This window comes from Ambystoma mexicanum, chromosome 2q (genome assembly GCF_040938575.1).
Source record: "Ambystoma mexicanum isolate Mex_15411 chromosome 2q, UKY_AmexF1_1, whole genome shotgun sequence".
NCBI classification, from domain to species: domain Eukaryota; kingdom Metazoa; phylum Chordata; class Amphibia; order Caudata; family Ambystomatidae; genus Ambystoma; species Ambystoma mexicanum.
In genome coordinates, this window is record NC_090924.1 from 1,319,507,591 (window position 1) to 1,319,535,557 (window position 27,967).

At 47.5% G+C, this 27,967-nt stretch overlaps 1 protein-coding gene across 5 annotated transcripts in view; it reads right to left on the reverse strand.

The window, feature by feature from the left end:
• The window catches only part of SLC4A7 (solute carrier family 4 member 7), a 1,353,206-nt gene that overhangs the window by 192,824 nt on the left and 1,132,415 nt on the right, over positions 1-27,967 (reverse strand). For all 5 annotated transcript variants that reach the window (XM_069648779.1, XM_069648778.1, XM_069648775.1 and 2 more), the window contains one exon: positions 21,727-21,827. In XM_069648779.1, coding sequence (XP_069504880.1) covers positions 21,727-21,827 — 101 coding nt within the window. The remainder of the gene's footprint in view (positions 1-21,726; positions 21,828-27,967) is intronic.

Consider the following 27,967-nt stretch of genomic DNA (forward strand, 5'->3'; position numbering starts at 1 on the left):
GTTCTACTAGGTGAGTGAAACCCAAGGATGTAATATTCAATTACAGGTGCTTTTGAGATCAGTGAAATACAGATTGAGGTAAGCAGTAACTCAACTTATTTTTGGATGGCACGCAGCCAAGTCAAGGTAAGTAGAACCCATATACTTTTTCAAGGAGCGATCAGCAACTTGGGGCAAGTATAAACCTAAGACTCTTTTTGTGTCCATTTAAAACAGACCAGGGAGAGCAGAACCCAAAGTTTCTCTTTATAAATGACTCAAGGTTATTCTAGGTAGGTAAAACCTAATGCAGACTTATTCTAGACAGGCTAGCAGCAAGTCAGGGGAATCAAGACCCAGTTGGGGAACACTCATACAATTATCCCAACAGGAATAATCAAGTGAAACCAACAGCATTACTTTTGGGAAGAGACACAACCAAATAACAGGTGAGTATTATACCCTTACATCTACTTTCTGTTTAGAATGGCAAAAAAGTTTCTAAGGAAAGAAAGATGTTACATACTTTCGGAATACTGCAACAGACATTCAAGATAAATAAGAGCTTTTTTAACTGTTCACTTTCAGAGTTACAGTTACCAACCAACTCTTACAATTAACTTTAAAACACTTATTCTCTTTTCTAGGCAAAAAGCCCAATCCTTAGAAGTCTTTCCCTTATTCTTGGAGCATGAGTGTTCTCAGTGGCAAAGGGGGGAAGTAGGTGGGGGGGGGGGGGTCAGTAGGGTCTAGTGTCCAACAGTCAGGTCAGGGTAGGGTAGGTTCTGAAGTATCGAAAACAAAAAGTTCCAAAGATACTGTTCAAATAGGTGAGTATTTTACTTTGGAGTTAGTTGAGGGTCCAGGGGCTTCTCAGAAGACACCCTAGGAGGATTCCAGCAGGGAAACTGGGTGAACTGGACGAGAGGCCTCTCAATCACAGAAAACACCCCACAACTACACAGGAATCTCAAGAGACATAAGGTAAGTACATACCCAAGCCTGCACAGTACCATTTTGAAAAGTATATAACATCTTTCTTTCCTTAGAAACTGCTTCACCATTCTAACAGAACGTAGATGTAAGGTTATATTACTCACCTGTGATTTGGTTGTGCCTCTTCCCAAATGTCCTTTGGATTTCGCATAAAATTTAAAAACCACTTTGGTAAACTACTGTGCCCAAGAGTAGTAAAGTGAAATTGACTTTACTTACCTGTTTTTTTCTATGTAGGTCCAGTACACCTGATTTTATGTGGAAGTACTGTGGGGTTACTTAGAAGCCCCTGTTCCCACCTACTCAAGTACACATTTTGTATGTTACCCTCACTACAAGTAATGGCTGGTGGCACTGGGTTCATTTTCCTACCATTGTGTGTTTTTACCACAGGCTGAATCCTAAGCTGCAGTAATGCACCCATGGGTGCCCATTCTGTCAAAATAGCTCTGGTTATCTTTTTTCGCCATTTCTTGCTTGTGAGGTCTTTCTTTAGTTTTACTCTGCGCGCTAAACCAGGTTTAACCCTTTTGTTAGTTTTGTCTTCTGGTGGGCTTCGGTGCTGAAACCCGCCTCCGGCTCCAGTGTGTGTGGCAGGGCAGGAAGCGAGGGAGGTGACCGAAACTCCCCATCCTTGGTGTCATTTTTTACCGGAATGCAACCAGTGGTGATTGGCTGGCTGTCCGTCGTCGTAGGACAGCCACCCTGTCGTGTGAGCGACAGCTAGGCTGTGCATGAATGGGAGAAACCTGCATAAAAGGTGAGGCCTCTTGAACAGAAGACTGAGTGGACCACTAGACGAGACACCTCAAGAAATAAACTGGAAGAGAAGCTTGCTGCACCCTCCTGGACCGTTGGTTTGCCCGGTGAAGCCCTGCTGGAGTGCTGAAGCTCCAACTTCGTACAGACTAGAGAAGCCTGGAACTGACAACTTCTTCCCTTGGGTTGGTGAGACCAACTGACCCCAAGACTAACTTGCCTGGCAACCCTCTCCCTGCTGGCTGCATTTCCTTGCTGCTGCTGGAACAGAGTGCCAGGGGTCAGGAAAAACAGAATAAAGTGCATCGTCTTTAAGACAGACCACATCGGGATGGTCCTCTGGAGCTTCCTGTAGAAGTAGGACGACCAAAGCCTGAGCCACCTAAGAGTGCTGGACGCTAGAAGCAAGGGAAGCCCATCAAGTGTCTGATAAATGCGTTGGTGCTAAAGTGCAGCTGATCTGAAGAGAGGCCGTAGCTGCCGTGACATTCAAACTGCAGTGCAGGAGACCTATAGATGTCCTTCCTCTTGTCCCCAAGACTGAAGACCAGGAACCAGGATCTGAAGGACTGCAACCATAACAGACGCCATCTGGATCCTCTTCGTCAAACCTAAGGGACTGTCTTGACTGAAGGGGTACATGCCTCTTGTCTGTAGCTTGCTTGTTCTCACTGGAGACTTGCAGGAGCTGATTTTTACAGCGTTGATTCCAGCTCTGCTCTTCACAAGCCTTAAAGCTTGTGGCTATACAGTGATTCTTTTTCTACAAACTCTAAATAACTTTGTGCAAGACTTTTGTGCTATTTGAAAGAAGTGCCTCAGCTCCCTAGACATTGCTCAAAGTGACTTTGGCTGTGCCGACTCCCTGCAGACTCTTCTGACCCATTGACTTTTGATTCAACTGTCCCTCATAGGTGGTGCATAAGTTTAACGTTTATTGCTGGGAACAGATTTCATTGGGAAATTGCAAAGTATTCACATGTTCTGAGAACCCATGAACCCTTTTCCTTAACCTCAGAATTACATTAAGTGTCAAAAGTGATATATCAATGTCCACAGTGTCCCAGGGTGTAGGAAGGGTGTGTGAGACATCCCAAAAGGCTATCTATTGGCTTATCTTAAATCTGAGGAAGTGTTTTGAAGTGTATTTTTATTGTTGCATATTGCCCTTTTTAAAAACAGGCTTACTTAAAAAGGGACTGTTACTGGGTTACTGCATCCAATCTTGCCTACCAGCAGTGAAACTACTTGTATGACATTCATTACTCGCAGGCTGTCAAATCAGCCTCTGTAATGCACAGGAGGGCCACCATTCTGCTACGGCCACCATTCTGATAGGATGGTGGGCTCCTTTTTTCACCATTTCTCGTTTGCTTGTTGTTTCCTCTGTCCTCTGCAATTCTAGGTGGGAACAGCCTCAGTTGAAGTTTTGTCTTCAGCAGGAATCCTTTGTATTCCCTGCTGAGGGTCTGATAAGACAGGAAGTGAAGAAGGAGTCCACAACTCCACAGCCCTTTGTCTTTCATCTTACCTGAAAGGAACTAAGTCCCACTGGGGGGCTGGCTGTCCTGATTGGACAGCCAGACCGCCTCTTTCTGTAAACTGCAGGAAGACTTTGCAGAAGTTGTGCTGTTCCTGATAAATTCTCATATTCTGGAAGTTGCTGACAAGTCGATCACTGGAGCTGAATCCGAAGAGGAAGAGGAAAAGATGTCTGTAGCGATTTCCAGCACCCAGAGAGCCTGCTGTGTAACCGGGGCCTGATGCAACCCTTACTTCCAATCGACTTGGGGGTCCCTCCCGAATGAACGATTACTATCCAGAGGCTTGTGAGATCCACTAGTCCCGAGAATACCTGCAAAATGAGTTATCCCTCGACTTGCTATGACCTATCTGGGCTGCAAAGTGCCAATAGCAGGGGACCTTGAGCCTGAGTGCAGTGGATGGTCTTCCGAAGTCCGAATCTTTGGTGGACTCCTGCTGGATCTTCAGAGACACGATTTGAATCCCCGAAGTCCCCTCACCAGAGTGCAGGACAGAGAGTGAAGAGAATCAGAGCAGCGATATTCATTTCATTGGGTTCCTGTAAAAAGGTGCCAAATCCACAGAGCCACGAGAAAGCATGCAGAGTCCTTTGCTGGAAGCCTCCTCCGATGATTGCTGCTGCAAGTTCCCATCCAGTGTCCAGTTCTTTCGTCTTCAGACCAAGAATCCAGTGACCAGGTCCTGTGCTGCTACATCCTGAAGGCATCCACTCAAACTCTTCGTTCCTCCTGGCTTGTGTAATACTTCCCTTAAATCTTGTGTGAATTCTGTGAGGCCGAGTGGGTGATTTGTGTGGTTGGGAGTTTGCCCATACCACTTGCCCAGGAGTAATGCTGAAACGCATATAGGGAATCTGCAACTAATTCTAAAGTGAATACTTACTTGTTTAAAAAGATCTATGGAACTCGGACTTTCCTGCAATTGAACCCTATCCTGACCTGCCTGCAGCTGGCTCATAGGCCACTAGGGTCCCTCCTCGGTCTCTGAGAACACCCATGCTATAGAAAAGTATAAAAAGTGTAAAAGTACTTACTTTCTAAAGAAATTTGTGTGGTTACTATGTCTGTAATAGAATAAGTTACAAAGTGTCCTTAAGTGTATACTTAATTTTCAGTTGCATTCTGCCCCTCTAAAAAGTATGTTATTTGAATGGTGTGTCCCCCCCTTCTGAAAAGTAATTGGTACTGTTGTAATATTAATCTTAACTGAATGAGTGTAAAAGCTTACCAACAGGGTTTACCAACTTTGAATAACAGATTGTCTTCTTTAAAGTGTACCATTGGGTTTTGCTTTCCCAGGTCAGCTTTAAACACATCTAAAACAGAGTTGATGTTAATAATTGTCTGAGTTGTAGTAGCCCCTCTTAAAAGTATATGGGTCTTTACTTAACTTGAATAGCGGAGGCTCTTCTAAACTTTTAACATTGGGTTTTGCTTTTCCTGAATTGCTTAGTGCATTCTAAAATAGTTTGAGTGTTCATACTTATCAATGAGTAGCTTAAGGCCCTTCCAGAAAGTATGAGTTACTCCACTACCTCCGAACTGTCAAACTACAAAGTAATATCTGCTACAAGGTGTATACTTGTGACTGGATTGGTTTATTAAGTGATTTCTACAACCAAGTGTCCCTGCATGACTGACAGGGTCTACCACTCTTTAATTACTGAGTGTATTCTAAAACTATATATAACAGTTTTAATCCCCATGCATAGCTGAATGCGTTATAGGTTTGACTCACCTTGAACTGCTGATTGCTATTCTTAATAAAGTTTATACTTTGGTTTGTATACCATATGTATTGAGTTGGGTTTTTATATTTGTGTTTATATGAGATGTTATAGTACTTAGTTATCCAATATTTATCATGGCCTACTTGTATTTAAATAAACCATTTACTTTTTACAATAGTGTTTCAGCATTTCATATGCATGCTACAATATCTTCGTACCAAGCTGCAGCCCTTGCTCGATCGTAAAATAAGCCTGGCTGCTCGGTTTACGCTACAGTTAGGACAGTTTGTCTGAAGTCCAACTAAGGGCTTAGTTTCTCAACTGAGGGCTCAACTGAGGCAGTACAAGACCCCAATCTTAGGATAAGGCTGTACCACAGGAGTTCATGGTAACGTAGACAAAGCAGCCAGGCGTATCTTAGGAGGGGGAGAGGGCTGTAGAATCAGTACAACGAAATTGCAATACAAATAGTGTGCAAAGAAACACTGAAACACTATGTATTGTAAAAATAAATGGCTTATTTAAATACAAGTAGGCCCAGATAAATCTTGGGGGGAAATAAGTGCCATCACAGATCATATAAACACATTATAGAAAAAATAAACTATGCCTGAAGGAGTTCTAGGAAAGTCAAACCAATAGTTACTTTTTAGATTACTTTCAGTAACATCAGGGTGTAGGCCCTATCGGTTGTACCGTGACGCTCAGCAAGAAATCACTTTGTAAACCAACTGCACAATATACTTTGTGAATAGTGGAATACTTATTCTAGGTACAGTAAAAACCTATAACTTCTTTTGTGATAACCCACAATTCTAGTAGTTGAGTAAAACCTAAGGATGCAATATTCTATTACAGGTGCTTTTGAGAAAAGTAAAACACAGATTGAGATAAGCAATAACTCTTCTAACTTATTTTATGATGGCAAACAGCTACCTCAAGGTAAGTAAAACAGATACAGTTTTTAAAGGAGCTATCAGCAACTTAAAGGCAGGTATAAAACTCACTGTTTGTGTAGTCCAAAACAGATAAGGGAAAGCAAAACCCATTGTTACACTTATAAAAGACTCAAGGTTATTCTAGGTAAGAAAACCCTAATGCAGACTTATTCTGGACAGGCTAACAGCAAGTCAGGGAAGCAAGACCCAGTTGGGAAACGTATACACCTATTCTCTAAAACAAACAGTGTAGCCAACTGAATTACTTTTGGGAAAGAGGCACGGCCAGTGTACAGGCGAGTAAAATTACCTTTCATCTACTTTCTATTAGAATGGCGAAAAAGTTTCTAAGGCAATAAAGGCTGAACATTTCTAAGGTAAGTAATCACTTGTGTAACTGTTCACTCTCAAGTTACCAACCAACTTCTTTTGCAAGTAACTTTTAAACACTTGTTATTCTTTTCAAGGCAGAACCTTTTCTTATCCAGTCCTTCCCTTATTCTCAGAGGCAGCAGAGGGATCCTAGTGGTCTAGGTGCCAGCTGTAGGCAGGGTGAGATAGGGTTCAGTTGCAGGTAAAGTCAGAGTTCCAGAGGAAGGCTGTTCAAACAATAAGTATTCTACTTTAGAGTTAGTTGAGGGTCCAGGGACTTCAAAGAAGACACCCTAGGAGGATTCCAGCAGTGGGCCTCGGTGAAGTGGACGAGAGACCTCCTATCAGGACTGGGGCTGGTAGAGGCTCTGATGGGGTGGTGGGTGCCCTTATGATGCGCAGGACTCAACCCACACAGCATTCCAGGCGTGTCCTTCATCCCTTTTACAGAAATCAGCCTCAGGGACGAAGAACAGCCCACATACTACATTTACCAGCAGGCCGTGCGTGGCACAGGCCTGCTGGGACGAAGTCAGCTCTTGCCCGCGCTTTTGCGCGAACCGCGCCCGAAATCCCACGCTTGCAATTCCGGCCAGCAGAGAGGAAGGACGTGCAGAGCTTGAGCTCCTGTCGGCAAACCTACGCGGGGCACCCCGCCGCCTGTCAGCCTTCCCCAGGACCCGCGTGACTAATAAGATAAGTACTTTAGCTAAGTGCACTTTCCGGCTGTATTTTGCTGAAGCTGTTAAAAGAAGTCGCGTTTGGATTTCTGTACAGGAACCGCCACCGAAGCGGTTTAGGAATGCATGGCGCTCCGTTCAATAACCCAGCATGAGACACCATTAACACGCGATTGTGATCCTAGATGAAGCGTGCCTCACGCATGTGTTTTTGACTGACTCCGTAGAGCAGAATTGTTAACTCTGAATGATAAGCCCAGACAACGAGTCCGCGTATGTGTGTGCTCCAATACTGACTTTTATCTTGCCTCTTGCAGCGCAAATGAGGTTGTGAATGCCATAGTGGTCCAAACAGCACGAAGAGGCCAGAAGACTTCCCCAGCAGTGCCGAAGCTAAGTGCAATCTAAATTGTTTATTTAAGGGCACGTTTAGAAACGGGGGTACAGTGTATTCCTTTCTGCAAGGTGTTAATGCAGACAGTGTTTTTCCTCCATGATGTAATGTGGGGATTGTGAAGGTGTTTTACATGAAAACGTAAACTAACAAGTACAGAAACTGGTTGGGGGCTCCAGTACAAAGGCCTAACCTCTCTGGCATAACAGTGCGCATGATTGAATGTAAACTGTAACTGGTCAGGGGCTCCAGTACAAAGGCCCTATTCACCTGGCATAAAGTGAGACTGCAAGAGAGCAAGGGAGGAGAACTCCAGATACAGAAGCCGGAGCTGAGGAGCACGTTACCCTGTTCTTCCCCATTCCCATCCACAACCTCTCCCTTTCCCTCTTCCCGGTGTTCCTAATCATCCTCTACCCATCCAACCATCGGACCATAACCCTCTTTCCCCCCCAAGGGTCAAGGTGGCCTGTGTTGATTGCTCCCAGGTGCCAAAACCTGATGGGGAGGGAGGTGTTCTAGCCGCGTTTGTGCTGACTCTGCGCTGAGAAGAAGCAAGCTCTGACACCTCCAAATCAAAGTAAAAACACCTCAAAACTACACAGGAATCCCAAGAGACTTAAGGTAAATAAATACCAGAGCTAGCTCAGTACCTCAAGACAGAAGAAGATTTTTGCAGCAGGACGAGTTCAGGATATGCAGGAAAAAACCCTGTTTAATTCCTTCACCAAGAAGACGGGACACTGGAAAAACTTTTGCTGGGATGAGTTCTCGCGGCTGTATGCAGCTCTGGATTTGGTGCATTTGTCAGGAGCACAGAGGAAGACAGAATATCGCTGCTCGGATTCTCGTCGTTTGCAAGGTCCAGCGCTCTGGGGAAGCAGCCTTCTCAGACTGGAATCGTGCCTCCGGAGATCCAGCTGGATGCCAACAAATTTTCAGCAAGATTAGGGATTCAGAATACTGCACCGCACAATGACTCGAGGCCCCATAGTATTGCATCCCCACAAGGTCACAGCACGGCATGGGATGGCTCAAAATGCAGGTTGTTTGGGAGCAAGTTCATTTCTGTGCCAATTCCCTTTAACCTTAGAGACCACCAGCTCTTTTGCTGGATTTGGGGCTTTTTAATTTTTACTCCTGAGTGGGACCTTTTTCTCACTCACTCATGTGTTTTCCTGATTATGATTTTCTATGTTCCTTACGATTTTATGGAGTCTGGTATACTCCATGGGCATGTGCATCGTGACAGCACCTTGTGTAGTGCCACAGGGAAGTCACATGGACTTCTCTTAATGTTAAACTACATTTTCTTGGGTGAACTACTGTTCCCAAGAATAGTAAGATAAACCCCGTCGCACTTACCTTTACTTTAGGGGTCCAGCACACACATCACTATGTGGAGTGCTGGGGGTTACATAACTCCTTTAACCCATTCCTCATTGAATATTTTGTTAAACTAGCTCACTTGAATGGCTGGTGGCAGTGGTTTCTTTTTTACTACCTATTGACGTGCATCTGCAACCTGATATCTCAGCTGCAGTGCTGCATCTAAGGGTGACCATTTACTCAAAATGGCCTTTGTCTTTTTTTGCCTTTTCTAGTTAGTTTCTTCTGGGCTTTTACTCTCTTTGCATCAGGTTTGAGTCCTTTGTGTGTTTCGCCTTTGGTGGGCTTCAGCACTGAAGCCTGCCCAGGTTGCAGAGTGTCTGGAAAGGCAGGAAGTGAGGGAGGCTTCCATTTTTCTCTAGGTGTGCCTGAGTGAAACCAGTTCCAATAGGCCGGCTGGCTGTCCGGAGGACAGCCCAAGACTGAATGAATGGAAACTTTAATAAAAAGGGAGGTTTTTGGGACTAAGAGCAAAGTCGACCAGTGGAGAACATCATCTGAAGCAGAAGACTAGCAGCAACCTCCACGACTGCGAAGTGCATGGTAAAGCCCTGCAGCTTTGCGGACTCAGTTTTCGAATCGACAGCGAAGACCAGTAAAGGACTACTTCCTCTCTTAGGCTGGTGGAACCAGCTAGCCTCGGGACAAACTATTTTGGCACAACCCCTGACTTGCTGCGACTTTCCAAGGCTGCAGAAGCCCAAACCACGGGGTACCTAGACCACTTGTGTGCATGGTCTTCTGAATTCTGAACCCGGACAAAACTTCGCGGGCATCCAGTGGAACCTAAAAAAGCCAGAAATCCACGTCCGGAGTCCCCTCACCAGAGTCCAGGACTGAGGGGTCAAGGAACGTCTAACCTGATATTTTCGTCGTTCTTTGTCGCTGAGAAAAAGGCACCAAAACACAAAGCTGTTGAATTGTCGGGAATCCATTGCCGCCGAGACCCTCTCTCTCGAGTGCTGCCACAAGAGCCCGCCAGACGTCCTCCCTTACGTCACCACGACAAGGACCAAGAACAAGCGTCTACTGCATTGCATCGAGAAAGCATCCAGCTGGAACAACTTCATTTCAAAAGGTACTGTGGGGTTTGGTGTACATTATCCATTTGGGGTGCTTCCTATCTTTGGGAGTGTGATTTAACCCTACACTAAATTGACCTAAACTTACCTGCACTGGCTTACAGCGTGTGCTTTCAAAAGGTGACTCCTCGAGTTACTGCGATTTCTCTTTTGAACACAGGCTAAGAAATGTTTTCCAATAAGAGCATCAGAATTTTGACTTTGCCCATTAACTATGGCTGTCCTGTCTCTCTAAAGGCCTCCTGAACCCATTGGCTTTGACAGTGCGTGTTCCCTTACAGGGTTTAAATGTCGAATACTTTAATGCTGGGATAATAGACTGCCTGCATCCCATTGGGAGAATCTAACTTTTCTTATAACCCATCAGTCTGTTCTGATCTAACCCTCACCTTTCCTTCCTTAAATAATTCAATACGGCCAAGGTGATACCAATATAAAAGTTACACTGACCTCAACTGACATCACCTCCGGGAGCTGGAAAATGTGTATGATATTAATGAATTACTCACCTGCATTACTGTTCACTTTAATTGAATCATAATTTAGGATTAATGTTAGAGCTAATTACTGCTTTTTACAGAATGCTTTAACCTCTTAAATGCCAAGGAAGCTCGTCCTTGACATTACGTTTGGGAAGGCTTGTCCTTTTTTGGCATTCTGTTTTGTGCGATGCCTGCTTTGCAGGGATCGCACAAAACTGTAATCCAACCCCCGGGCTATGTGAGGAGGAGGTTCCTCCTCGCGGCTTGGATTTCCTTCAGTTTCACGTCAGCATGCGTAATGCATGCGGACTTGAAACACAGTGAATTTCATAGAGGCAGCTATTTCGGCTGGCGCGGTGAAAACAGAAGGTACGTTTTTGTTTTTCTCCCTCGATCTGAGGCACCATTGTGCCATCCAGATCGAGGGAGGTGTCGTTGGGAAGGGGAGACTTTCCTCTTTCCAACAACACCTTTTTTTAAGCATTGCTGGGCGCAGATTGCTTGACCCGCGACCAGCAATGCCACTAGACCACCAGGGATCTGTATGTGACGTGGGGGTGTGGAGGGGGCTGCTTGCAGTAAGCAGCCCTCTACCCCCTGGCCCCAAGGCATGGGGCCACAAGTATTGGGCCCCCTGGGGGCAGATGGGTGTCCATCTGCCCCGTGGGGGGGGACAAAAAAAAATATTGAAGAAATATATAACTTGTTTTGAGTGGGTGTGGGGGGCCACTAAACCACCATGGATGTTTTTCGCAGAAAGGGGGTGCCCACCGGTGTCTCCTTTTCTTAAGTGAAGGGTTTCCCTGTTTTCCTTGGTGGCTTCGACACCCTAGGCCCAAATCTGTAAGTCGTCCACATGAGCAAAATCTTCTCTGCCCCAAGGTTTGGGGTTACCAGTGGGTTCGCCTTGTCGCTTTGCGCCCAGGTAGGTGCACCCACACATGAGGTACCGTTTACGTTGGGACACCTGTGGGAACGCAGGAAGGTAGGACTTGTGTTGTTGGCAGCGTGTTTGGGTGGGTGGCTAGAGTGAAATGTCTGATCATTGTTTTTTCCGCCAAATTTTGGACCTTGGCAGGGATTGTGGGTAATAAATGCTGGGCCGATTCACTCAAGTCAGACGTCTGGAATGCCACAGGTGTCTTTTCGGAAATGCATGAGGTTCCTCGTTTTCCTTGGTAGCTTCCACGCCCTAGGCTCAAATCTGTACATTGTCCACATGAGAAAAATATGCTCTGCCGAAAGACTTGGGGCTACCAGTGGTTTAGCCTTTTCCCTTTGCGCCCAGGTAGGTGCCCACACATGCAAGGTACCGTTTTTGTCGGGACACCTGTGGGAATGCAGGAAAGTAGGATATTTGTTGTGTTGGCATGGTTTTCATACTGTTTCGACACATTTGCTGCTGCACTTTGTCACACATCCCTTTCATTTCCCAAATGTGACCTACATTTAGTCACTGCTTTGGGCACTATACACTTTTGTAAGGGTCTCCTACCCTTCAAAAGACCTGCCTGTGCCCTTTCAAAAATGTATGCTTGCCCTTCCTCCCCACATGCTTTTTCCTTATTTATACATGCTAAGTAGGTCTGTTTAGGCCGTAAGCATAAAAATACTGTGCACCATGGCTCAATTTTTTGGCTTGTGGTATTGCTTGTTTTGTGAAACATTACGAAAAAATGCGATTTCCTAACTGGAAAAGTCGGAGGAATGTAGCAGAGCATTGCTTTTCTCAAAATTCACAGAAGCCATTGCCTTACCGGGCCAACCATGTCCACCACATGGAACAAGTTACTTACCTGTAACTGTTCTCCAGCATCGGTCTGGCATGGATTCACATGCTCATGAATATTCCCTGTCGTCAGGCTGGTGAACCTCGGTAAAGAAAAAAATCAGTTTTGTTTCTGAACTGTCTTTCTCCTAATAACCAATCACTGGTCTCTGGTCATACTGCCCCCAGCCAATGACTGCCATCTACCTAAGCCCCTCCTCTGGCAGCCATCTTCAGATTTTGTAGCACGTAAAGTGGCAGTAGGACCAAGTGAACGCCGTTTTCCACAACAGGAACTTCAACGGTGCCGAATGCAGAGGCTCGAATGACGGCCCCATGAGCCTGGTCAGCACCACGTTGAGTTCCCACGCTGGGGACGGAGCCTTCACCGGCGGGAAGGATCAGAACAGTCCCTGAACTCCTTCACCGGGCAATGGGACCACAGGGATGAGCGCCCCAGAGTTCTGGTGTAGCGGGAGATAGCCGCCAGATGGATCTTGATGGAGGCATGGGCCAGCCCCGCCTTGGCCAGCGATATCAAGTACTGCAGCACTTGAGGGGCCGTAATCCAGAGGGTTAATCTTCTGTGCACGGCACTAGACAGAGAACCTCTTCCATTTGTGTCCATAGCACTTGAGAGTTGAGGACGCCCTGGCCTTTGCAAGCACCTACTTGCAGTCCGTCGGGATATCGTACCCTCCAAACTCTAGTTCTGCAGGAGCCAGGCCTACAAGTTCAGCGACCCCGGGTCGTGGTGGGGGATTGCACCTCCTTCACTGGAGAGGAGATCCGTGTCCGTTGGCAGCTTGACTGGGTGGGAGGGGGGGGGAACGCCGATATGTCCAGAAGGTCCGGGAACCATATCTGTCTCAGCCACGACGGTGCAACGAGGATCATCCTGCACCGGGACCGTCTGAGTTGATTGATGAGTCGCATTAGCAACGGCCGGAACGCATAGAGGAACAGGCCGTCCCAGGGGAATGAGAAGGCATCGCCCATGCTCTCCGGCTGGGGAAAGATGCTGGCGAATCTCTGGCACTTGGCGTTAGTCGCCGTCGCGAATATGTCGATCTGGGGATTGCCCCATCGTTTGAATAGCAGATCCACTTGATGCTGCCGCAGTTCCCACTCGTGGCACGAGCGTAGCTCCCAGCTGAGTGAGTCGGCGATGGTGTTCTTTATTCCTGCCAGGTGGAAGGGTACCAGAAACATCCCTTGGGCGATCGCCCAATGCCACAGATCCTGGGCCTCCTCGGATATGGCTGGGGATCTGGTGCCTCCATGCTTCTGGATGTAGAACATCGTGGGTGTGGTCGGTGAAGATCCTCACCACCTTGCCCTTGAGGGACGGAAGGAACGACCTGAGGGCCCAGAACACGGCTCAGAGCTCCAGGACGTTGTGTAGCGACTTCTCCGGGAGCCAAAGGGCGCCCTGCGTGGAGATCTCCGGTGTGCGCACCCCATCCGTTCGGGGAGGCATCATCACCGTCTCCTGGGGCGCAGGGGTCTGGAAGTCCATCCCCGCCGCAAATTGCGCGCGGGTGCCCCACCACCGGATCGCTTGGCGGAAGGTCTCGTTGAGCGAGATCCTGTCTTCAAAGCTGCCTGCCGCTTGCATCCAACGGGCGTCGAGGAACTCTTGCTGTGGACGCATCCGCAGCCTGCACAGGCGCACGGGGACATCTTGCCAAGAAGGGACTTGATGGACCTCACCCTGGCCACGTCCATGACCGACAGTCGTTGCACCTTGCCCTGGATGGCCTTCGTCCTTTTCTCCAACAGAGAGGCCAATCACGCCACCGTGTCGAGTCTGGCTCCCAGAAACAGTGCGACTTGTGACGGGACCAAGTGGGATTTCACGTAGTTGATGGAAAATCCCAGATCCGTGAGCAGCTGGACGGTCTTCGCTGTGTGTCTGACAGCCAGTTCTCTTGTCCTTGCTCGGATGAGCCAATCGTCCAGGTAGGGGTAGACGTGGATCCCTTGCAGGCGCAGTCAAGCCGCTACCGATGCTAGGCACTTGGTGAATACCCTGGGCGCCGACTTCAATCCGAAGGGGAGGGCCTTGAACTGGTAGTGCCGTCCTCGTACTACGAATCTGAGGAACTTTCGATGTCCTCTTAGAATGGGGATATGGAAGTAAGCCTCCTCCAAGTCCGGCGACGATAGGAAGTCGCCCTCCTCCAGCAGTCTCAGCACGTGCTGGAGTGACCATCCAGAACTTTTGGGACTTGATGCGCTTGTTTAAACAACAAAGGTCCAGGATGGGTCGCCAGCCGCCGGTCTTCTTCCTTACGAGGAAGTATCCAGAGTACACTCGAGGCCCGGAGCCTCTTTGGGACGAGCTTGATGGCTCCTTTCTTCAGCATCGCCCTAACTTCCAGCAGCAGTTGAGGGATGTGGTTTTCCTTCCTGGCCACGGGAGGAATGCGGGGGCACTTTGTTAGAAACTCTAGTGTGCCCGCAGGCCAGAGTATCCAGCATCCATCGGTTGGTGGAGATGGACTCCCACACGCTGACGAACTTCACCAGCCAGCTTCCCACCGGGGTGCTCAGGTGGGGGCTTGACGCTACGGCCGGATCAGTCCTGCTTGGCAGTGGCCTTGCCGCATTGGCCTCCTTGACGATGAGATCTTCCCGACTTGCCGCGTCCTCTGTAGGCCTCCTGTGACGAGGAGCGGGCTGCCTGGCGGTATGCCGAGGAGCCGCCGCCGAATCCTTTGGAGGCCCCTTGCTTGTCTCCGGAGTTCCGAAAGGGCAGCCGTCGTTGCAAAACTCCCAAGGCCTGCGCCGTTTCCGTGTCGACCTTGATGGCCTGAAGTGACTCGTCCACTGTCCTGCCAAACAGGATGTTTCTGTCGAAAGGCCTGTCTAAAACTCTGGTTTGCACGTCCTGGCGGAAATCGGTTGCCTTGAGCCAACCATGCCGGCAAAGGCAAACACTGTTGCCCATCTGGCAGAAGCCGGTGTCAGCAATGTCCGTGGCCACCGTTATGGCGTGGTCCGACGCCACCTCGCCTTCCTGCAGTATCTCCAGGGCCTCAGCCCTCTCGTCATCCGGAAGGAAGTCCAGCAGAGGAGCGATCTTAAACCACAGCTCCCTGTCGTTGCGGACCACAATCGCGAAGGCGTTGGCCGCTTTAATCGTCGTCGCTGCCGACGAGATGACCCGTCGTCCCATGGCATCTAATTTCTTCCCTTCGCTGTCCGGCGGGGAGGTCGAAGTTGAAGCCGTCGCCCCTGCCGCTTTCTTCTTGGCTGCCGTCGAGACAACCAAATCCGGGTTCATCTGCGCCCTAAGGCACATGGGGGCGGAATCCGGGACTGAGTACTTCTTCTCGTACCGGTCTCTCTTGGCAGGGGTCGTGGACGGGTTCTTGAGGAGCCCCAGCCCCTCATCCCAGATGTCATCAAGCAACGGGACTGGGAAGACAGTCTTCCTCTTGGCCTCACGCCATTTATAGAGGAAACCTTCCTTCTTCTGTTCCACCGGGCAGAGCCGAAAGAGCTCGGATGCCCTGGCGATCATGGCGCGGAAAAAGTCAATTTCGTCAGGTGGGGATGCCTGGGAGGGTAGGGGAAGTGCAGGGGGTGGTGGTCTGATGGAAGGCCCATCCCGTCGTCACCACTGTCGTCATCCGTCCCAGTCGTAGCGTCTCTGTTCCCGTGTCATCCCTCGGATCCCGGGAAGGAGATTAAGGCCTTTAGGGCCGCGTAGGCTGGAAGGGCGGTGGGGGACGAGTACTCCTCCGCTTGCTTGGAGGGCTTCCCGACGGTCCAGGCTGGGTCGTCTGTTGGGGTTAAGGGCAATCTTGTCCTTATCTCTGTGCACAAGGCCTGAATAGCCATCAAGCTTGCTCCTGAGCGGTCCTGTGGCCCAGGCACCGGCTGCGAAGGGTGTGACGGTTGGGGAGTGGAATCCTCCGCCTCCACGGAAACCTTGTTGGCGTCACCGTCGCTTTCTTCATCTGTCTTGTCGGCATCCCTCCCGTGGGACCGGACTTCCTCAGCCCTCTTGTCCAGGATCTTCACGACTTCAGCCAGCTCCACTTCAGAGGTTGTATCCGTGTCCGTGATGGCCACCGCCCCCCATCTTTTTCCACCGGGGTTTTCACAGGGGTCTTACCGATGGGCTGAAAAGGATTCCCTCCCCAGTGGCAGGGAAACTCTGGGCCCCCTTAGGTCGCCTCCACTGGGGTAGGCCTCCACAGGCTTTGCCAGGGCCACCATGACTCCCTCGATAGAGGCCTTAGTCGGGTGAATCAAAGCCCTGACGACTTTGGACGCGCTTGAGGCCTTCACCTTGGGGGAGGGTCACCGCCTTACTCCTCGGCTTTCCCCAACGGGATCGACCAGGGCTTCTCCCAAAGCTTACCCGGGTTCTCCGACTACCTTTCCCCCCGAGCCAGCGCGTTGGCTCGTGGTTGATGCCGTCTGAAAGTGCGCCCTGCCTGGCAGCCGATGAGCCCGACCGTTTGGCGCTCCTGGTGCCTGCAGACTCGCAGTGCTTTGCCTTTTGTTGGGTCGCCGGAGCGCCCTCAAAGGTCTTAAAAGACGCCTCGGACCTCCTCGTCTCACCTGCTGCTGGGCTCTTCCCTTCCAGCCAGTTGGTGAGGCGGATCCACCGATCCTTCATGGTCCGCTCTGACATGTTCTTGCAAAACGCACAGTCCTCATCAACGTACGTTTTGTCTTCATGAAGGCAGTAGAGGCATCTAGAATGCTCGTTCTCCTTGAAAACATTCTGCAATCCGCATCCAGGGCAGCTCCTGAACAGCTTGGATCCGGGTGTCGTGCTCCCTTTTTCCTGGGCCATGTCCACGCGGGATAGGCCTCACAGAATCTTCTGGAATCCTCCAAGAAGCAGGACTCGACGAAAACCTCGCACTTGAGGGGCGTAGAAAATTCCGAAACAGTTCCCCGATGATCGGAAGTAGAAATGGTGGAGCTTGAGGCTCGATTGACCGAAAAAAAGAGATTTAACTCTTTGAAAAATCACAAAACGCAGTAAAAGCTTGAGAGCTATAGCACGAGGACTCCAAACACTTGGAACGTGCTCTAAAAATCTGAAGATGGCTTCCAGAGGAGGGCCTTAGGTAGAGGGCAGTCATTGGCTGGGGGCAGTATGACCCAGAGACCAGTGATTGGCTATTAGGAGAAAGACAGTTCAGAAAAGAAACTGAAACCGATTTTTTCATTACCGAGGATTCCCAGCCTAACGGCGTGGAATATTCATGAGCATGTGAATCCATGCCAGACCCCATGCTGGAGAAACCTTTTTCTCTGTCATTTTCCCAGTTGTTCCCCAAACTATGGAATTTTTCCCTACATAGTTGTTGCCTAACCTGTGCAAATCACCCCTTCCTAAACTTGGAATATTGTCTACTTTCCAGAAATGTATGCCTTTCTGTCTTCCCATTCAGCTTTCCTAGCCTTCTCTTCCATTCCGTCCACGCATGTCCTATTGGACAAAAAAGGCCAAAATAGCCTCGCAAAAAACGGCTGGTTAGCATATCAAAATGTTTTTTTGGTTTCCAATCAACCTGTTCTTGAAGACCTAGAAAACGGCAAATTCAGCTCAGCAAACCATTTGTTCCTAGCTCTTACAAGGAAAGAAAACACTGGCTTCTTTTTACATCATTTTATTGCCATTTTCTGAAAAAAACCATCTCCCTTTTTGGTTATTTTCTCTCGCACCCCACTATAGCAAACTAGGATTACTTGGTGGGGTTACGACCACTTACATGTGGGAAAAATTTGGCAGAGATCTCATGTAACAATACAGTTACAAGGGATTGAATGGCGACATACCAAAATCACCAAAAAAGGCATTGGCACTGGGGGGGGGGAAACCTATGGCAGTTAAGGGGTTAAATATCTTATTTATATAATATATTATGTTTGTATTTATCCACAAAGTGTTTAATTGGATACTTTTTTTTAGTGATTTCATTGTACAGCTCACATTACTCCTATTAAGATAAGCCTGGCTGCTCAGTCACACTACCAACTTGTGTAATGCAGGCCTATATTAAAAGGTGGGTAACCTAATACCAAGAGATAAGTCTTGTGTAGTCCCACACCAGTTGGGCTGCACTAATAATTACACAACACGTCTTCTGGATTCCAGTGGGTCTTATTAGGCTCTGGTTCGGGCCGTCGTTTTCGGAGTCCCCAGATGGATTGGAAGGAAGGGCTACAGCAGGCTCTTTGGTCGCTGGAAATTGTCTCAGCTGCAGTTTCTTCATCTTCCTCTTCGGGTTTGGTTCCAGTGGTCGACTACCTCTTGAGCTTCTAGGATCCGATTTTTATGCACGAAACCATTCCAATCAAACAGCTATGCAAGATTCAAACTTGGGGGTTGGCAATCCTTTCAGGACAGTCAGCCTTCCAATTTGAACTGGATTCTCGCAGTCAGGCTGGAAGGCAAAGGGCTGCAGGGTTTTGGACTCCTCCCTTGCTTCTTGCCTTCACAGACAATCTGGAGCCTTGGCGGGGTAGACGGAGGTCTCCCGTCGAAGATAGCTAACACAAAGGATTTTCCCGCCCTGGATGTCAGGAGAAGGAACAGGAAACGAGAAGGAACGCTAAACATGGCATAAAAAGAAAACAGGGGGCATTTGGGTAAAATGAGCACTCCTGGGTGCCTTTACCGTGGCTGTGCAAACAGCCTGTGGTAAAGGTGCACAAAATTAATAAGGTTCACTGCCACCAGTCCTTGTAACAAATGTTACATTTGAAATGAGAAAGGGGATACATTATATCTCCCCAGCACACCACATAAGGTGAGGGGTGCTGGTCTCACCTAATAACATGTAAAAGGGATCCAAAGATCCCTTCTACCCTTGGGAACTGTAGTTCTCACAAGGTTAGCCAGATAAATTTAAAAGGGGAGCTCCTGGGGCAATCCAGCAACAATAGGCACTTATTGCCAAACATTTGTCAAAGATGATAACTTTTAAAAGACACTATGAAGTCTCTTAGAGAAAATAAAACCTAATAAAAGATTCTGCGAGTGTGGGAAATGGTTCCCACTCTCAGAGGTATAAGGACAAATAATTCAACAGTAAAAGCAAAAGGTTCTGGGGTTGACACAGGACAGGAAGATTTATCATTACTATGAAAATCTTACTTAATGGCAGAGCAGCCAGGCTTATTTTAGGAGGAAGATGCGAACTGTAGGTAAGTACAATGAACACAGTAAATACATATGCCCAAAGAAAGTCACATTTGTAGTTATAGTAAAATAGACATTTATTTTATATACACAAGACAAAGTTATATTCAGGTAAGTACCATTTAAACTAATACAAAACCCTCATAGGACAGTAAACCAATAGGAATGAAATTTACAGTTCATGAACACAGTTCAATGGTAAGTAAAATCATTTATTATAGTCACTCAGAACATGTTCTGTTGTAGGACTAAAAAAGGGCTATTCAGCACCAGCAATAGTAGTTCAATACGGCACAGCAGCAGATAAAAGTTCCAGAGGATACTTCGATAAGTAAGTAGAATACTTTTGATGGTCAAAAGGTTAACAGGGACCCTGGAAAGGGCTCTGTATAGGCACACAAGCATTAGGCCTGGGCAAACAGTATGGGTGAACACAAACACCGGAATCAGCATTTCAGTAAAACAGGAGCGACAAAATGGTTTGAGGCAAGCTCTACCGTGAGCACCACAGTACCTGAGGAGTGATGAAGAGGATGCAACTGGATTCCTTCAAGGTGCAACAGCGGTGGACCCGGTCACCTGTTCCTTGGTTATGACGACAAAGGAGGGACTCTGGAAAGGATGTTTCAGCAAGTCAAGAGAAAGGACTCTCAGTAAGGAGGAATTCCTAGTCCTCCCATACTGGTCTGCAGTTTTGGCACCTTTTCACAGGCTCAAGAGTGCATGTCTACAGCCCAGTCAATCCGCCTTGATTCTTCAGTACTGCACTCTGTTGAGGGGACTATGAGGGGGATCTTGTCTCTGGAGGTCCAACTGGGGCTTAAAGTTTTGAGAGGATTCTTTCACTGGAAGATGTTGCACTGCAATTGGGTCAGAGGTCCCCCGGTATTGGCGGTTTGTAGCCCTGCAAGGTCAACGCACGTTGGAGATGGCTCATTCTGTATTGGCGGTTTGTAGCCCTGCAAGGTCAACGCACGTTGGAGATGGCTCATTCTGTAGGTCGTCATATAGCTAATTGGTCCCACCAGCCAAAGGGAAGGATTTGTCCTAGTCTATTCAAAAACGTGGTCATGACAGCACTGGTCTCTTCGCGGTTACTGGAAGGGTCTGCAAGTGTTCCAGTGGTCGACTTGCCTTCTGCACCTCACCTTTTATTAGGATTACACACACACACTGCAAACTTTCCCTGCAGTTTACAGAACGGGGCAGTTGTCTGCCCAATCAGGACAACCAGCCCTCCAGTGGGAACTGGTTCCTTTCAGGCACTCCAGAAGACAAAGGATAGCAGAATTTCAGGATTGTCCCATGCTCTGCAGCCTCGCAGACTCACTGGAGCCTCTGTGGGCTACACAGAGGGGTCTGCCGAAGACAAATTAAAATCAGGACCTCCCCCTCCCAGAATGGTAGAAGGACCAAGAAAGGACAACTGCACAAGAAATGGCAAAAAAGAAAGGAGCCACCATGTTGTAAAAAATGTGACCCTCCTATGCATTGCTGCAGCTGTGAATGCAGCCTGCGGTGGAAAACAGCACAGAAGTCGGTAGAACACGTCCACTGCCACCATCCATAACTATATGGTTGTTGGAGTAACAGAACTGCTACAGGAGCTGAGAGAAGGCGATACTAGTTAACCCCTTAGCACTTTACATAGGGTATTGTGTGCTGATTGCCCATAAGAAAAGAAGCCAAGAAGGATGAAAAAAGTATCTGTGTAATATTGGATGGACAGTAGGTCTTAGGAAATATAAAAATATAAAAAGGAGAGCCCAAAGGGCTCTCAGCAACACTGTACATAGGGCGCTGTGGACCACCAAAGTATAAACACATGCCTTTAAAAAGATACAGAGTAAAGGAGGACTCCCTTAAATAAAGTAACATATACAGAACAGGATTCCCATGATCAGACCCAGAAATATTGAATTGGGGTTGGGGGAAAGGCTCCCCCTCATTCAGGAGAACAAGAAACTGTCCAGAAAATTGCTGGGGCCTCACTAGAAGTGGGGATTAAGCATGAAACTGATTAATCCCCAAAACATGTGTACTTCGTCAGATGCAATTCCTTGTTGTGTGCACTTTTGAATCAATGCTCTAATGCAATAGTTTGGCCTTTCTAGGTGTTGCAAGCGAAACCCAATAGCCCAAACTAAAAACTGCAAAAGGTTTTTCCTAATTACATGTTTCACAAAGTAACAAGTAATAATGCAGTGGGTATAATGCATTAGCTACACACAAAAACTGGATTCTAAACATTTTGAACTGATGAAAAAATGAAGGGCAATTTAAAATAAAACGCACAATAAAGAGTCTGCTGCAAGATGCAGTATCCAACATTGCAACATCAAAACCTGCCTTGCTAATTTAGTTCTAGGTTTGACTAGTGTGTTTAAGATGTAGCACCTTTTTTAGAATAAAAGAAAATGTATAACTTTTCCATACCTGTATTTCAAACCCTTCACAGGGATCTTTAAAAGATGTGTCTCTTCATAGGGAAGTTGCACGCTTTCAACATCGTCTGGTTTTAACATTCGTTCTGCTTCCTATGAATAAAAAAAACAAAAACAAAATCATAGTACCTTCCCGTTAGGTCTGAAAGTCATTTCTGACACTCTTGTGCCAATTGTTAGTCCTCTTAACTGTAAGACTTATTTTAAACCTTCCATTCGGACAAAAAGAGCGACAGATGTCCTCTTTGCAGCTGCACCTCATTAATGGTGTGCTGCCTTACTTGTACTCCTATTTTTGCCTACACCCGTGTATACCCTTTTTTTTTACTGTGTTGGTAGCCAAATGCCCATGTATGGTAGACTTTAGGCTACCTAAGCATTCTAAAATTCCTAATACAGCCACTTTGTTTTGCAGTCTTTTGAGGAGCGTTTGAACCATAAGGAATGGTCAAAATTGCTGTTTGGCCAAAATACTCTTTTCAGAGACTACCAAGGAGGCTTTTGGCATGTAATTTACATACCGCCAATTCTGATGGCATGCAAGTCTCCTACACATACTGATCCACAGCCCTGAGTGAATACCCAGGGGAAATTAGGCTGGCCTGTCCTTATAGTAGTCCACACAAGACTTTGAATGGTGCATGACTGCTGACTGCGGGCTGGGTTAGCTCCTAGCCCAGTGTATCCATTTGTGGGAAAGATTTGTGTTATGTACAGATGTGGGGTAGTGTTCTTAGGGAGCACTACAACAATCTCAGCCTCCTGGCATTAGGACCCAAACTTAAGTCTGAACTACACAGGTTCGTAGTGTGGTAGAGCAGCCAGGCTTATCTCAAGAGGGGTCAATGTGAGCAGTAGAGTGGTTACACAAAGATTCACAGTGAAAAGTATTCAAACAAACACTTAAATTCAAGGTTTCCTGATAAAACAATTATTTATTTACCGGTCATTTATATAAGCCTTCTTTACAAGGGAGCAATATTATAGCAACACACAAATACCTTTAGAAATACACACTCCTAGTTCCTAAACCAGCAAGCACTCATTGTGGATGCCACACAGACACTTCATACACCCTCAGGTGACATTAATAGTTAGGACACTAAGTTACATATGTTACTGTTAGCAATTAGAATAGCACTGAGATGTGTCAAAGAAAAGGTTACTCAGAACAAACCAGGGATCACAATTATTCTTAAGCAGGCAAATACTTTTCAACCCTCCCCAGTATCAGAGGAGAAAAGTCTTTCAGTGGAAACAAGCTAGGCCAAAATCAACAGGCAAACGTCTATGTAGCTGAAGCACTTCTTGCAGGTAAGTAGAAAAGTATTTGCACAATGTTTTAGAAGTCTTTAGTGAAGAAGAATCAATGTAGGGCCACAAGCTGTTAGGCTTGTGAAGAGTAGAAACAAATCTACAACAAGTAGCAAGTTCTCTTAGACTGTACAGTACCTTTAGTTGGAAGAAAAGCAGCAGATCACGTCTATTCCTGTGCAGCTCTGGAGATCCTGGTGTTCCTGGGCCTCAGTCGTGGAGACAAGAGGGAGGACTTCTGGGGACTCCTGCACTGGGACAGCAACCGGCTATCTTCAAACAAGTGGCAATTCGGTGTGTCAGCTCCTCGTGTCTACCGTAAACAGTACCACCGCGGTTCCTGGATGTCGAGTCAGACTTTCCTTGGATCTGGGGCCCAGCACTCTTGAGGTGGCTCAGGCACGGTCAGTCCTGCCACTGAAGGTGCTGTGTGTCATTATACAAAAATCAGATGCCTATGGAGTTTGTTAGACTCCATGATAGTGAAAAATTCCAAATCAGCGAGAAACACGAGAGAGTGAGAAAAAGGTACCTCTCACTCAGGAGTTTAAATTAAAAAGTTCCAAACCCAGCAAATGAGCTGGTGGTCTCTAAGGTAAGAGGAATTTAGCACTGGAATTAAAATGTTCCCTCACATTCACCCTTTCCTGTTTTTATAATACTTTAATCTACAATTTGTTACTTGCTCGTAAATGTACATGTCTTACTTTACGACAATCCTGCTCCCCTCTAAACATGAAGCCCAGTTGCTCAGTCACATTGAAAAATTGAGTCATGACCATAATGGTGGTAAACGGAAGCACCACAGGCAGTTCTTTGTGAAATCCTCAACAGGGGATACTTTCAAAATGTCCCTAGTGCTTCACATGCTATATTTCAACATGAACACAAGCACTTGTTCTTCTAGTGTTTAGGGATGAGGCACGTCCAATAAAGTGATTATGCAATTTCATCACTCATTAACATATGTGAAATACCAACTGTGCTTCATGTACAATGTATATGAATGTGCCTCTACAAAACAAAAGGTCCTGTGAACTGTCCCGAGAGCCTAAAGAATATCTTGGTTCTTATGCCTTTCAGGTTTTCATTCGCCTTACTGAAAAAGAGATCCTCGCCACCAAGTTTGTTCAAACCGCTAGTGTTTCCAGTTTAAATCTTCATCCCAAACCAAGAGTATCGTTTTAACACAGGCCTGAAGTGCAGTGGTTTGCCACATGAAGGTTGCTGCTTATGACTGCAATGGCAGCCATTTGTCCCTCCTTCAGAAACGTTTGAGCCTTGCTTGTTCTACTCTCAGCCATTTCCTTTAGCACATCTTGCATCACATCCCAATGCGTGCAGTCTTACTCATTTACTTGCGAGTGCAGTGGCATTGGCTATACATATACTGCCACACTATCTTTAAAGCCATAATTAAGAGTTCTCTTTCTGGGGGAAGTCACTTGTGCAAGTGGGGGGGTGGGAGGCGGTACAGCCCTCGATTTATTTCTGACCATATTACTAATTAAATGGCACAAATTAAATGAGGGTTCTCAAAACCTTTGCTTTTTAAAGCCTTGTATTTTCTCAACTCATTTCATTTTTGTTGTACTATTCCAGGCATTATGAAGCTTTCATTGTCTGAGCATACAGGTTGCACCCATTATATTATTATCCTTGTTAGGGCGAATTCTCATAAATGTGCTAATTGCCTTCACCTTAGAGCACTCTTGCAACTTTGCTGGATTTTGAGGACTTGATTTTCTTACCTGGAAAGAGAGTGAGCCTTTTTTCCCCCACTCTCCCATGTATTTTGATGTGTGTTTTACATTTGTGTTCTCTGATTATGGAGTTTTAGATAACTCCATAGGCATCATCTTTTCATGTGTGTTACACAGCACCCTCAGTACAGTGACACAGGGATGTCTTAGACTTCCCAACGGTTTGAATACCTTCTCTGGGATAAACAACTGTTTCCCAGAGAATGTAAAGTGAAATTGACTTCACTAGTCTTTTAGTGTAAGTGTCTGCTTGAACCACTGTGATTGAAAGTCCTTTGTGCAACTACTTGTACTGCTCACATGCACTCTTGAGATAAACCTGGCTGCTCAGCCCGCTACCAACAAACTGTAGTACAGACGTATACCAAAGGTTGGTATTGCTTACACCTGTAGTCCTAATTCTGTGTGGTAGTCCCAGAGGGTACTGCAGCAATTCTGCCTAACAAACAGTTTCTGCCTCTTCTCTCTTCCGTGATCTCTGTACCTCACTATCCTCTCCTCTGGCCCTACCCACTCTGCCGGACACTTGATGCCTTCATCAACACTGATCTCCCACTCTCCAACCCTCTCACTACCTCGCTCTCCTGGTCTGATCACTCCCTCATTTGGGACCTCTTGGCCCCCTAACCGAGCCTCCACCAGCCCACTTCATGGTCATCTGACCGATGGAGGCAAACGCAGCAGCTGATGCTCGTTTCACCTTCACCCCCCCGGTTCCGACTCCCCCACCGGCTCTGTCCTTGCCAACCTTCATTCTATCACCAACATTCTTGCCCCATCATGAGGATCCACCCAAAACAGTTGGAATGACTCGTATCTAGCCACCCTGAAATGCAAGTGCAGAGCTGCTGACCAAAGTGGCAGACATCGGGCTCATCCCCAGAAATCCTGGCCTGCCACCTACTCCAAAGACAATACAGTCTCTATGAGGCTCACATCCAGGCCCATAGACCTCTGCAGCCTCTTAACGTGGCTGAAGTCTTCAAAATCTGCAAGGAACTAGCCAATCCATCTGCAGTCTCCACCTCACCTCTTTCTTCAGAGGCCCTCTGTGCTGCACTGGCCACTGTAAGGAAATCATGAGGCAACAGTAAAGACAGACAAGTGGTCACAGGTCAAGGGTGTTTAGTAAACTGCAAAGGTAGGTTGGAAAAACGGCCAATCTAAACCTAAATCTAAGATGGGAGCAAGCTTCAACCAAACAAAATTAAGGCAGTCCTTGTGTCTTGTCAAAATATAAAGGTCTATACCAAAAAAAAACTATTGCCAAATTCTTACTCTAAATACAAAAGAAGTGTGGGATAATGTTCTTAAGAAAGAAGGAAGTGTTCACAAATAATAAGTCAGCATGCAGTACTTGACGTCACGGGACAAGGTAGGACTTTGGAGCTCCAGCTTTCCCCAACACGAGCTAACAGTTCTGCTTTCATCAATCAGGGCTTTTGGTGGTTATGTCTCTGTTCCACTAAAAAGTCTATTGCCGCCACTGGCCGGATGTATTCAAATAGCGTTCCATTTTACATATACATTGGGTGATGTTCTACACCCCTGAGTTGCCCTCTTCTGGGCTCGGACCCTTCTCAATGGTTTGCCTCCCTCAGCCGGGTTCATTATGGCTTTCAAGTGTTGCTGCGTGTCCAGTTCACCACGGCTCTCACCTTTTCTCCTTTCATATTCATAAATCTTCAGTTGATGGCTGTTCAACCCTGGGATCCCCCCGTTCGTGCTCGGACCCCTTTGGCATTCACAAAGCTTAACCCCTTAAGTGCCAAGGACGAGGTAGCTCGTCCTTGAAATTGCATATGCAGTGCCAAGGACGAGATGGCTCGTCCTTTTTGGCACCCCGGGCTATGTGAGGGGGAGGTCCCCCCCCCCTCACTGCCAGGGGGCTGGATTACCTTCAGTTTCACATTGGCGTGCGTAATGCACGTCAGCGTGAAACAAATAATTTTCACTGCAGCAGCCATTTCGGGCTGCTCCGGTGAAAATAGGCGAGTGTTCACCTTTCGTCCCCTCGATCTCCAGCTGTATTCCAAGCCAGAGATCGAGGGAGGCGTCGTTGGAAAGGGGAGATTATCCCCTTTCCAACGATACCCTTTGTGTGGCATTTCTGCTCAGGGATCAGGCGCAGGGCACGCAATCCGTGGGCAGCAATATCACAGGATCAATAGAGATCCGTTTGTGTCACGGGGGAAGAAGGGGCTGCTTACTAGGTAAGTGGCCCCCTTCCCTCTGAGGCCCCAAAGCATGGGGCCACAGCGCTGGAGACCCCTGGGGGCAATGATCATTGGCCCCCAGGGGTGAAATTGAAAAAAATAAAAATTACAAAAAAATATTAATCGAAGGAAGGGGGGAGGTGGGAGGGGGTTTGGGGCCCTGGAGCCCACTAGGGATATTGGCGAATGTGGTGTCGTTGGAAAGGGGATATACTCCCTATCCAACGACACCATGTATATGAGGCATTGCTGGTCACGGATCGGCGCAGAGCGCTCGATCTGTGACCAGCAACCCACTGGATCACCAGGGATACGTTTGTGACGTGGGGGCGAGGGGGGTTGCTTACAGTAAGCAGTCCTCTCCCCCCCGGCCCCCAAAGCATGGGGGCACATATGCGCACAACCCTGGAGGCAGATGGCTGATCATCTGCCCCCAGGGAAGGGGCAACAAAATAAAATAAAAATAGAAAGGGGATGGGGGGTGGGGGCCTGGGATGTATTTGCCCCCCTGAAATGGTGGTGGCCCTCCCACACCAAGTGGAAAGGGGGGCACCGCTTGCAGCCCTTTCTGGGGCAGATTTATGCCCCCAGGCAGGAGTACATGAGGTAGCCCCCCCCATCCAATTGGGGGGTACGGGAGGGCCACCAGGAAAAAGTGTGCAGGCCCCCCCAAAGGATGGGGCCTGTAGGTGAGAGCCCCCCCCCTGGAGGCAGATGGCTGATCATCTGCCCCCAGGGAAGGTGGAAAAATAAAAAGGGGAATTTTGGGTGGGAGTGGGGGGGCCACTAGGCACCAGGGATATATTTTACAGAAAAAGGGGGGTGGCCCTCTCCCCTCACCCCAAGGGGAAATGGGGTCACCCCTTGTAGCCCTCCCTGGGGGCAGATATCTGCTCCTAGGAAGAGGCATCTGCCCCCAGGGAGTGCTGAATGAGATGCC